Raw genomic sequence first — 12,746 nt, 5'->3', positions numbered from 1 at the left:
CCTCTTTGTTCCATAGCGAAGAGGTTTCTTTATTGCAAAAACAAAACAAAACCAAAAAAAAAAAAATATCTCTCCAAACATCATAGCTTTTGAAGATGACAGACACTGGACTGAGACCTTGGATGAGACCTGCGCTCCCGCACAAGGTGGCCACTCAGACTCCAGCACCTGAGGGTGTTTGGGGTGTCCAGCTGAAGGGTGGGTGACCTTGACCAAGTGCAGGGCCAGACACTCCCTGACTTTCCCCGCCCACTGTCTAGGTGAGTGTCCCCCGCCCCAACAGCAGTTCTTCACAGTTTCTCTCCCTGGGATGCCGGGGTTCACCAACACTTGAAGGGGGTGCTTCTTGTCTTATAGTTTCTGGACAATTAAGCATTTCTTCTGTACTTTAGAGAGGTCCTTGCCTTAACATCTCTTCCCGTGCTGTCTTGGGACTGGTGTTCTTCTAATGAGACTGACTGCTTTACCTCTACGGGAAACAGGGGCCTTGAAGGAGCCCCGCTGGAAGCAGATAACCCTGAGGGGACATGGGTTGCTTAATCCTTCGGGGATTGAGCCACAACAGAAGGCAACACGCCTATGGACGAAACAGTACCAGGGCAGAGGAGTAGGAAAACTTGTCTGGCACACAGTAGGTGCTCAGATAGTTTTTGAAAGAATGAAGACAGGAATGAAGGGGCACTTAGTTCCTATTCTAGCCCTCACCCAGTCCTGTGTGGCCCAAGGGCCGCCATCGGTCCTTGTGAGCAGGCTAGAGGTAGTTGGGAGTATGAAATGAGATCACAGATACAAAGACATCTGACACTCTCCACCTGGGCAAGAAAGGAGGCCGGGCAACCCCATGATGCCCTCCCCAGCCAGTCTCCCAGGTCCCTCCCGTGCTCTACTGCAACCCAGCAAAGGCCATCAACAGAAAACCGCCTCTGGGCCTCTGAGCTGTTGGCTCTAGTCGTGACATTTTCCCTGTAATCTTCAGATTTGCCCAGTTTTAATATTTCTCATATTCAACCGACTGTTTACCTGGCGAGGCCCAGCCTTAACCTGAGACCCTGCAGAGACCACAGAGTAGGTGTGCTTGGTCCTGGGTAGGTTCTCTGCCAGCGCTGTGTCTTCAGCCCACAGACGCTGCCTGATGATGGGCAGTTGAGTCCCAAGAGAGACAAAGTGTACTCTGACTGAAGCCAAAAAAACAAAAACAAAACAAAACTTTGTACCTTCTCCCTTCCCTTCAGCCTTCACTTCTTCCCTGGCCTGGTTTAAAGATGACCTGGAGGGGCACCTGGGTGGCTCAGTTGGTTAAGCGTCCGATTCTTTTATTATTATTATGTTAGTCACCATACAGCACATGATTAGTTTTTGATGTCGTGTTCCATGAGTCATTGTTTGCATATAACACCCGGTGCTCCATGCAATCCATGCCCTCCTTAATACCCATCACCAGGCTAACCATCTCCCCACCCCCTCCCTTCCAAAAACCTGTTTGTTTCCCGGAGTCCGTAGTCTCTCATGGTTTGTCTCCCGCTCCAATTTCTCCTCCCTTCATTTTTTTCCTTTCCTTCTCCTAATATCCTCCATGCTATTCCTTATGTTCCACAAGTAAGTGAAACCATATGATAATTGACTTTCTCTGCTTGACTTATTTCACTGAGCATAACCTCCTCCAGTCCCATCCATGTTGATGCAAAAGCTGGGGATTCATCCTTTCTGATGGCTGAGTAATATTCCATTGTGTATATGGACCACATCTTCTTTATCCATTCATCAGATGAAGGGCATCTTGGTCCCTTTCACGGTTTGGCTATTGTGGACATTGCTACTATGAGCATTGGGGTGCATGTGGCCCTTATTTTCACTACATCTGTATCTTTGGGAATAAATGCCCAGTGTACAATTGCTGAGTCATAGGGTAGCTCTATTTTTAATTTTTTGAGGAACCTCCACACTGTTTTCCAAAGCAGCTACACCAACTTGCATTCCCACCCACAGTGTAAGAGGGTTCCCCTTTCTCCACATCCTCTCCAACACATGTTGTTTCCTGTCTTGTTAATTTTGGCCATTCTAACTGGTGTAAGGTGGTATCTCAATATGGTTTTGATTTGAATTTCCCTGATGGCTAATGATGGTGAATGTTTTTTCATGTGTCTGTTAGCCATTTGTATGTCTTCTTTGGAGAAGTGTCAGTTCATGTCTTCTACTCATTTTTTGACTTGCTTGCTGTTTGGGTGTTGAGTTTGAGAGGTTCTTTATAGATCTTGGATATCAGCCCTTTGTCTGTAGTGTCATTTGCAGATATCTCCCATTCTGTGGGTTGCCTCTTTGTTTTGTTGACTGTTTCCTTTGCTGTGCAGAATAAGTGTCCGAATCTTGATTCTGGCTCAGGTCATGGTCTCAGGGTCATGAGTTCAGGGGAGTGAGTCTTCTCAGTGGTCCTGGGAGTGGCCCCAGAAAACCTACCCTTCGTGCACTTCCCTTCTCCAATTCTCCTTCACACTTCCCCATGTTTCTTGGCCCTGTAGCAATTCCCAGAAGGCTAAGTTTGACTCCTTCCCATCAGGCACCACTCACTTGAGGGAGGTCTGAGTTAACGTCCTACCCACAATGAGAGCAGGTCAGTAACCCATGTCATAAAAGAGGAAACTGAGTCCCAGGGACATAAAATGAGTTTCCCACAGTCATGAAAATCTCATGTGTGGGGTGTGTGTGTGTGTGTGTGTGTGTGTGTGTGTGTGTCTTTTTTTTTTAAGATTTTATTTATTTGGCAGAGAGAAAGCACAAGCAGGGGGAGCTGCAGAGGGAGAGGGAGAAGCAGGCTCCCCGCTGAGCGGGGAGCCTGACTCGGGGCTTGATCCCAGGACCCTGGGATCATGACCTGGGCTGAAGGCAGATGATTAAGGAGCCACCCAGGCACCCTTGAGTTTCTGTGTCTTGAATCTCATCTCTTCTGTTTCAGTCACTTGACTACTAGGTATCATGGTCTCAGGAGCTTACTTCATCTTTTTGAATCTAGCTCCTTCAAACTATAGTTGACATTTTGATGGTTGAATCAGACCATCCCGCAGACTTTGGTGTTCAGTGCTGGTTGCGTTGGAGAGGTCACTAGGGACCCCTTCGACTCAAGTGGACTTTGAAACCGAAGCAGTGGGCGAATGGCTGTGCCTTTGGAGGAGCAGAGCCCTGGGAGTAGGTGCCCTCTACACCTCTGAACCTCAGCTTCCTGTGTAGCAAAATGGAGAGATGAACTGGGCCGGTGACCCCAAGACTTGTTCAGGCAAGGGGGACCCGGACATTTTGCTGGGCCTTGAGAACGTCATTATCTGTCCTGCTGAGTTGCAACATTTTCATTCTTAAACTCCTATCAGAAAAAACTGCACACTTTCCCAACACACACACACACACACACACACACACACACAGTTATATGTCTTCCTATATTGATTTATTACATATGCTATAAAATAGAAAAATGGGAATAAAAAGGGTGAGATGGCAAAATGAACATAAATGAGTTTTATGGTGACCTTACCTCACTCCCAGGAAGACCTCAGAGTCCCCTGGTGTCAACGGCACTCAGGGCCCTGCTTGCCCACCTCCACCATGCTTTTCCCTGTGGGGAGAGCAGAACCATTTTTTACGCAGCAGCACATCAGAGCTGAGATTTACAGGCTGTGCTCTGCAGAGCTGCCCAGAGCCACTGCCCATCTAACTGAAGGGGAGACTCAGTCCTGAACCCTGAGGCCACCACTGTTTCCATAAATGAAGCCTCATGTCGGGGAACGCATTTCCAAAGCTCACCTGGGTGGTCATATTTCTTCTGGACAGCCGTGTGGGTCTCTGGATATAAAAGGTAGTCAGCTCTAAGGTGGGTGACTATTTTGTGTATTCTCTGTATTTTCACTAATTTGAGAGCACATTCACGTGGTAATTATGTTCACAGCACCAATAGATTGGCTCTGTGCTGGTGTTTAAAGCTCAGAAAATTGAATCACTGGGGCAAGTAACTAACAATTATTACACCCTATGGGGAGAGCAAAACCATTTTTTACCGAGCTGGAATTACTTCTTAGATACTTAGTGCATATCAGGTCCTGAATGGTGAAACCATATCCACGTTGTATGAAAGACGAAAATTACGCATTGCTCCTGTAATTCCTAGTAAGTGGTGGGTGATTTTTACACGGAATTAAGTCAGTCACTGGGGGTGTACTTGAAGTACTGGATGGAAAGGAGAAAATAGATTCAGAATGGAGAATGCTTGGTAGGGCAGGGTATTTAGCAGAGGTCTCTGCGAAGTCAGCCTTGCAAGAGGCAGAGATGTGCCACATTTTCCCAGGGGGAGGGGAACTTGGGGGACACTGTGAGAGCTGGGAAGAAGTTGAGTGAGCTTGGGTTGATGGCTTTAGGTTTTTTTTTTTTTTCTGTGAAGCACAAAGCCAGATCCATCACTAAGAAGATTGGCCAACAGCTGCCTCGTCTTCTGGCCTCTGGATTAAGAGTTCCCAACCTGACTGCATGTTAGAATCACCTAGGGAATTTTTTTAAAACCCCAATGCCCCAGTTGTGCCCCGGACTAATTAAATCAGAGTCTGGGGGAGGAGGGGAGGGACCCAGACATCAGTAGTTTTTAAAAGCTCCCAAGCGACTCTAATGTGCAGCCGAGTTTGTGAAGCAGCGCTAAGCCTGAACTTGTCAGACTTTAACATGAGGTCCTCAAACCTGCCCGGGGGGAGCCTGTCAAGGTGCAGATTCTGATTCCGGAGGTCCGAGGTGGGGCCCAAGAGCCTGCATTTTTTAGCAAGCTCCCAGGAGATACTGCTGCAGCTGCCTTAAGGACCCCACTTTTGAGCAGGGAGGATGTAGACGATTCAGGTTTGACATGAAATAATTGATAGCTGCCTACAAGCTCCATAAAAATCAAAGCTGTCAATATTTTGCAGTGGGAAAACATGCATCTTAAGAGAATTATCAAGATATATTCTTTAAACGAATGTTTTAGAGGAAGAAATTGATCTTGATAGAAAAACCTAGATGAGGCTAATTTCAGTGGAAGAGGAGAGCATCTGCCTGTTCTTGGGGCTAAAGAGGGCATACTGAGAAGTAGGGCCAGCAAAGCCCGGGGTCACTAAGGTCACTTCCCCTGAGGCTGGGCTTGCCTTCCAGTCACCTCACACAGTAGTCCCTGGCTTGAGTCACTTTGCTGTGTTGAATAACCTCTGCTCCTCATGCCCAGGTACCAGCTATAAAGTGTTTGCTGAGGGGCACTGAGCTCCGCAGACCAGAGCCTTGTGATCATCTTGGCAGTTGACTGTGCTGAAAATGTTCTAAATTCACAAAATAAAATTAAGTCCCTCCCTAGAAGATGATCTGGACCTCTGAGAGGGACTGCCTTTTCCAAATCCCCTACTCAGAAACCAGACTGTACCCAAACTGGTCTTGAGGACTCTGTGTTGGGTCAGTGTGGAGTTCACAACCACATTTTGAAGTTCCTTCACTTTGAGTTGCAGGCTCTTCAGGGGGCCCCATGGCATCATTTGGGATGTGGCAGAGAGCATTGGGGTGAGGGGACTGAGCTCTCTGGGAGTGTGTGTGTGTGTGTGTGTGTGAGAGAGAGAGAGAGAGAGAGAGAGAGACTGACTTAGTGATAAATGCCCATGATGAGGAAATTAGAAGGACTTTAGGACCTAGAGACTAGTCTAAATAATCTGAGTGTTCAAGTGTTTTTGCTTTTTAAATTAATCCATAAGCAGGGGCACCTGGGTGGCTCAGTGAGTTAAGCTTCTGCCTTCGACTCAGCTCATGATCTCAGGGTCCTGGGATCGAGCCCCGCATCAGGCTCTCTACTCAGTGGGGAGCCTGCTTCCTCCTCTCTCTCTGCCTGCCTCTCTGCCTACTTGTGATCTCTGTCTGTTAAATAAACAAATAAAACAAATCTTAAAAAAATAAATTAAGCTGTAAACAAATCCTCATTATATAAATGTCGGTCTGTAAGGAGGCCCACAGAGTGACGCCAGGGCAACCGTCTGGAAGCAGGAGGCCCGAGAGGCAGGCATGGCTTGCAGCGGCACCTGGTGGGTGCCAGATGTGGGCCGAGTCCCTAAGTGACTGCTCGGGAGTTAGGCCCCAGGTCGGCTTCCTCCTGAATGTACCTCCATAGAAGGAAAGAAGCACACAGCCAACTTCACTTCACTTTACTTTTCCTGGGAGTACCAGAGAAACACAGGAACCTGGGGTGGACTCCTCCTCATGCCGATGGCTGGCAAAGGGTCCTGGCTGTCGCGTTACCCTCTATGGTCCCACTGGGGCCTGACCCTCCACTTTTCTCACAGCAAGAACATGGTGACTTTTGTAATAACTGGTCTTGGGCAAGTTTGGGTCAGACTTTCTGGGTCACAGTTTCCTCATCTGTGAAAAGAGTCAGGAAGAGGATGGAGACAGGAGCTTGACCACCCTGGCGAGCCTTGACATGCCATGATCATGTACATGGTGAGCCGGCAAGCAGAGGTTGGGCGAGAGAAGTCAGACTTGGGAAGTCCTGCTCATTCGTGGGCCCCTACTATTCACCAGACAGAGAAAGATGAGGCGGTCCTTCGCTCCTGAAGAAACGAGTAACTAGGCAATCCCAGTGTGGGGTGGGGGTGGGGGGACACTCAGGACCATACAAGGGCAAGTTGGGGTGCTGTAGGACCTCTGTGAGGTGGGGGAGAGATCACCCCAAAGTCTGATGAATGAGCAGGCATTGGCTGGGTATACTTAGATCTTGGTGATAGCTAGATGAGGGGTCCAGATGACAATTCTGTGATGCCCCCCCCCACAGCTCTCTGAGCCTAACTGCTGCCCCAGACAGCCTCTCCTCACCTCCTCATTTGCCCTGGGCCCTGAGACTTTTCCCCAGAGTCTCCATCTAGGGGGCATGTGGCCCGTACTGGGGTGGACCCCAATTCTCCAGCGCCAGCAGCTGACCCACGGCCAAGAGCCTGAGAGTGACCCGCACATCCAAGCTGCCCACTTCCCATCCAGCAACGCTGCGTTTACAGACCTCCCCCCACACCCGGATCATGATGGGCGTAGACAAGACAGAGACAGATGGATGACCTCATTTAAACCCATCTGCAAAAGATGTGTGGAAAAAACCTGAACAAAGTGTTCGCTGTCACCTCTGAAGAACTCCTGCCTGTCCACTTGAGGGTTGGTTGGTGGCTTCTGTGATTGCTTTCAATTTGAAGAGGTCTCTAGTACACCAGCCTCCCCCTGCTCATCAGCAGGGAGGACGCCTTCTCTCTTGCCAGCTTGCTTCTCACTCATCCTGAGGCCTGGCGGCACAGAGACCTGCCCTTTGAACCCTCCTCTCATGAGCTGGGTGGTCTTCACAGAGCATCACTAGGGCCTCCTGCCCCGGCTCTGGTAGCAGCATCCCCCTCGGTGCTCGCACGGGGGTCACTCGGGGCTCCCAGCGGGACGGATGAACAACACGGGAGGGAGAAACTTCCTGGAAGACAGGAGGGTGCACGGGGAAGGCAGGGCTACTTGTTCCTCTGCCAGTTGTAGCCAAAGGCAAGCCTCAACTCAGCAGGCCAGTGCCGCTAGAGGGAAGGGACTCGGAGTGCTCACAGGGCCCACTAGGGCTGAGTAGTCAAGCGGGTCCAAAGCTGTGGTGTGGGAGGACGTGAAAGCGGGATTGGGCCCGTGCCTCCTCTCCCCTTTGCCCCAGCCCCGCTCCCACAGACTTGAGTCCGCCGCCGACCCGAGGGCCTCCCTGTAACTCATGAGACAGCTGTCTCAGGAAGGCTGAGGCATAGGGGACGCCAACCTTCTTGCCCTCCAGTAATAGGGCTTTGGGCTGTCTTCCCCGAAGATAGGGACTCTGATGACCCTTCAGCTCCTTGCCTGGTGAGAGGGACAGAGGAGCGCCCTGGTGGACCAAAGAGAATAAGCAAATAGTGCTGTGGTTTTCTGGAAAGGACCTGGCCACCACTTTGAGAAAATCTTACACTCGAGTGCTCTCTTTTACACGGCTGTGCGGGCGCAGGTGCTCAGTGTTGAAGGGAAGGCTGTAGAGGACTCTTCCTGCCAGGAAACCAAATGCATGAAGGAGCGTGACCCTCACAGCTCCCACTGGGAGAAGAAGCCTGGGATTAGCCCTGAACTCTAATCCCAGCCTCAGCGTCCCTTATCCTATCATCTAATATTCCTAGGGGATCCATTTTCTCATCGGTAAAATGGGCATAATCATAGGACCCCTCTCATAGGGTTTTCTGAGGATGAAGTGAAGGAATGCACGGAAAGTGCTCAGCATTCTTGGCAGAGGCCTGGCTCATCGCCATAGCAAATGCCCAGACAGCAACAGTAAGAGAAGACGCCCATGGCCAGCCACCGCAGTGGCTTCTGATGGCCGTCAAGGCAACTCCAATTCATTAATCGAATGAGTGCGTGAAGGCACGTGTGCCTTCAGGAAGGAGGGAACCGAAGGAGGGAACCGACGGTGTCTTGGGGGTACGATGTTTGGTGGGCTAAATCAGGGAGGATTCCCCTCGGGAAAAAGCAGGCCCTTCAGTTAGGGAAGTCGTCTCAGCTTCCCAGGGATGGGCTGCCTCCCTACTCTGCCCTAAAGGAATTATTGGCCTGCATGCTGGGTCACCTCCTGGTTTTCGGAGGACACCCTGGTTCTAGGGAGTCGGGCTCTGGAGCCCCCCCTCAGAGGCCCCACAGTGTAACCCTGTACCACCCCTCGCCCTCCCATCCTCCTCCTTCAGAGAAACTGCTTGTTCTATGCATTTGATGCATTTTGATTACCTGGAAATATCACACCTTTGTTTGTTGGTTAGAGCTGCCTTCCCGTAAGCGGGACCTCGTGTGTTTATTCCTACTCCCATGGCCTCCTGGGCTGCCTCTCCTCCTTGTTGGGGCAGATGTGTTGGTAATTTGGGGGTGAGGAGAGGACGTGAGGTGACTCCGGGACTAAAGTCTAGACAGCTCCAACAGGTGAGGCCAAGAATCAAAGTTCCTCAATGCCTGCCTGGCGAGCCTGAGGATTATTGAATTACTATCAAGCCCTACCAGACTCCAGGGCTGTGCAGATCCCTGAGTTAGACATGGTGCCTGCCTTCTCCATGGCAACAAGGCTAAATATGGACGCGTTTCCATGGAGAGCCATCCCGCAGTGGCAGCCCAGCTTCCTCCAGGAAGCACCCGCATTGGGTTCCTTCGGCCTCTCAGGAAGTGGCCAGAGGTGCCGAAGAGATCGGCAAAGAGTAGCTCACCTTCGAGGATGTTTGTTTCCAAGTCTTCTATGTCTCCAGCCCTACAATCAGTAACATCCCCTCATGACAGCGGAAGTTAGGAGAGGTCACAGGTCGCACAGATGAGCCGATTAAGGGAAGCAACCCTGGGCCCAGTGAGCAGTCATGCAATTTTCTCATGTCGGCCCAGCTCTGTGGAGAGGATTTTCCTGTGATGAGGAGGAAAAGGGATGGCGTCTGTCAGAGAGAGTCCATGAGGCAGCTGTGAGGACCCTTTGGCGATGTGCCGCTGCTCTTCTCACCAAGCCAATTTGGGGAGAATTATTACTACAAAGAGTTCTTACACTGTTTTCCATACCTAGGATGGCCCTTTTCCGTTTCTTCGAATGTTCTAATGATGGACGTTAAGGAAGGCTTGTGATGTAAGGAGCACTGCGTGTTCTGTAAGACCGACAAATCACAGACCTGTACTTCTGAAACCAAGAACACGTTATATGTTAGTTTAAAAAAAAAAAAAAAAAAAAAAAAAGAATGTTGTAATGTGACAGGATTTTATTTTGTTCTCGAAGTCAAGTCAGTCTTTGCCGCCCGTTTGAATCCAAACAGGTCAAACGTCCACATACCCTAACCGCTCAGTACAGCAGTGTGGACTGAAACTTGGTGTCTGGCGAAAGTTAACCCTATAAACTGAGTATTAGGCTTCAAAACACTCTGTTTAACCTCTCGTGGCTGTTTAGTCCTTACATCATCTGTGTTTATAGCTTAATCGTCTGTTAAATTGGGCCTCTGCGTGCACAGCTGATCACGTGGGTGTGTTTGTGTGTAGCGGTTAATATCTGTAACGCGTATGTGTACATAGAGAGATGGGTGTGCTCCTCGGTTCACTGAGATGCGGGAACTTCTCAGAGCTGCGGACAGGGAGCACTTCAGGCCGTTCGAAATAGCCTCCGACTGAAGACTCACGTGGCGCGTTCTGTGTTGCAGGCCCGGTGGCATCAGAGCCGAGTGATGGACGATCTGCGGTCCCAGAACCTCTCCGTGGACATGACTGAGTCCACTCCCGCCTTGGCCGGTAACAGACTGGAGAATGGCATGGCCCAGCTCATCACCACCGAGGCCTGGAACATCAACTCCACTGACCTGGTAAAGAAGGCCCTGGTGACCGTGCCGGCCCCGTCCATCCTGAACCCCCCGGCCGAGTCCCAGAGCGGCATGGCTCTGAAGGTGGCAGCCACCGTGCTGCAGCCCCTGTGCCTCGGGGAGAGCCCAGTGGTGATGCCCATTCACATGCAGGTGGAGGGAAGCTCCGCGCCCGAGCTCCAGCCTAGCGGCAATGCCGCCTATGTCATGACCGCGCAGGGCCCCGTGCAGCTGCCCGTGGTGCTGGAGCAGCACGTCTTCCAGCACCTCAACTCCCCTCTGGTCCTGCCGCAGGAGGCCCCGTGCTCCTCTGGTGCCATCCACAACAACCTGTTCCAGGGAGCCGAGGACCCTGAGGCGCAGCCCCAGCTCCTGGACCTGCGCATCCCCAACCAGCCGCAGGAGCCCACCTTGCCGTTCGAAGCCGTGCTCCAGAATCTGTTCCCTTCTCAGGGTGCGCTCGGCCCCCCACCCTGCCAGCCGCCTCCTGGATATGCCCCTGTGCCCCCCCAGGCCTTCAACTCCCCGCTGTCCCCGCTGGTCCCTCCAGCCACCCTCTTGGTGCCCTACCCCGTGATCGTCCCGTTGCCCGTGCCGGTGCCCATCCCCATCCCCATCCCGGTGCCCCAGAGTCCCGAATCCAAGCTCGGCTCCGCTTGCTCCAAGCCAGCGCCTTCCTTTGGCGTGCACCCCTTCAAAGGCGCCCAGCCCCCTCTGGAGAAGGAGGAGCGGAAGCCCTTCGATATCCTGCAGCCGAGCGAGTACTTCCAGCTCAGCCGCCGCACGGTCATCAAGATGGGGAGCGACAACGAGGCCCTGGACCTGTCCATGAAGTCGGTGCCCTGGCTTAAGGCCGGCGAAGTCAGTTCCCCCGTCTGCCAGGAAGACGCGGCCCTAGACCTGTCGCTGGCAGCGCAGCGGAAAGCCGAGCCTCCCGCTGAGACACTGTATGACAGCAGCGGGTCCGCAGGCAGCCCGGGTGACGGCGGCGCGATGGAGAAACTTCCTGGTGGCGCGGAAGTGTCCTTTGCCCCCGCCACGGCCCTGGGGGCCTCGGCTGTGATGGATAGCCACGTGGGCGGCAGCCACCCCACCCAGCTGCCCAGCCAGCCCAGCCAAGCCGGCAGCGAGGTCAAGGCTGAAAATCACATCGAGATGGTGAGCGAGTCCCAGGCGGCCAAGGTGATCGTCTCGGTGGAAGACGCGGTTCCTGCCATCTTCTGCGGCAAGATCAAAGGCCTCTCCGGCGTGTCCACCAAGAACTTCTCCTTCAAAAGAGAAGACTCGGTGCTTCAGGGCTATGACATCAACAGCCAAGGGGAAGAGCCCATGGGAAGCACCGAGCCCCTCCGGAAACCCGTCAAAAACCGGAGCATAAAGTTAAAGAAAGTGAACTCCCAGGAAATACACATGCTCCCCATCAAAAAACAACGGCTGGCCACCTTTTTTCCAAGAAAGTAAATAATGGCTTTTTAAAATTTTTATGATTATAATATGGGGAAAGGTGCATTGGTTTTATAGAAAGGCCTTTAAAACAAATTATCTTTGTTAATTATTTGGGGGAGTAGTTGGGAAGCGGGAAAGCAAGTTGACTCTAGAGGCCCTGTAAGCTAGTATCGTTTTCTTTTTTAATTTTTGACTTTTCACAAATGAGTAAATAAGAGCAACCTATTTTTCAAGCAGATTGCACATTTTTTGCAGCTTTAATGGAATATTGGGTGAATCAGAGGGGTTTAAAAAAGCTATTTTCATTGCCACAAAGTGCTTTGATGATGTAATACCTGATAAAGGGTAGGATGACTATTTCACAATAAATGTTTGTTTGCACTAATTGGTTGCAGCATTCTATCATTTTTTTAAAATTTGCATTCCTTAACTGGTGTGGTTTGGCTCATGAAGCACGTTGCTCATAAAGCACGACAAGTTCTCTGTGCTTTGAGACCTGAGCTCTTCGGGCGTGTCAGGCAGAGAAGAATTATACTGGCCTGTGCCCCCATAAATGGGCAAGTCACTTCCCCCTCAGAACCTTGGTTACTTCGTTTGTAAAAATGTGGCACAGAGAAGGGGCGGGGAGGTGAGTTTCGAGCAGCCTGGGTCCCTTCAAGTTCACGCGGGCCCTGGGTGTGGAGCATTCTGTGTCTGAGCCTTCTGTAGACTAAAGCAGACAAATGTGTCTGAAGGGAAAATTTGCCTGCTTCCTCCCCACCCCCTCCCAGAATTGAGCTGGAAAGGACCTTCTTTTCAAAGGCAGTAAGAGCATTGTTCTGAATGACTGAAAGTCTTGCAAGTCGAAGGTATTACTGAAGACCACTCAGAATGAGAGGTAAGTCCTTTGCTGGTGGATCAGGAGATGGCCCAGAAATGTTCCTGGCC

At 51.2% G+C, this 12,746-nt stretch overlaps 1 protein-coding gene across 3 annotated transcripts in view; it reads left to right on the top strand.

The window, feature by feature from the left end:
• Positions 1–12,195, top strand: part of RAI2 (retinoic acid induced 2) — a 59,545-nt gene extending 47,350 nt beyond the window's left edge. For 2 of the 3 annotated variants that reach the window (XM_045994506.1, XM_045994505.1), the window contains exon 2: positions 10,218–12,195. In XM_045994506.1, coding sequence (XP_045850462.1) covers positions 10,242–11,834 — 1,593 coding nt within the window. In that variant the 5' untranslated portion in view covers positions 10,218–10,241 and the 3' untranslated portion in view covers positions 11,835–12,195. The remainder of the gene's footprint in view (positions 1–10,217) is intronic. The other variant, XM_045994507.1, reaches the window with a different exon arrangement.
• Positions 12,196–12,746: the final 551 nt, after the last annotated feature.

The sequence above is a fragment of the Meles meles genome, chromosome X (assembly GCF_922984935.1).
Source record: "Meles meles chromosome X, mMelMel3.1 paternal haplotype, whole genome shotgun sequence".
In the NCBI taxonomy this organism is placed as follows: Eukaryota; Metazoa; Chordata; class Mammalia; order Carnivora; family Mustelidae; genus Meles; species Meles meles.
The sequence above is the reverse complement of the archived record's forward strand: the minus strand, read 5'-3'. Positions and strand labels throughout refer to the sequence as shown.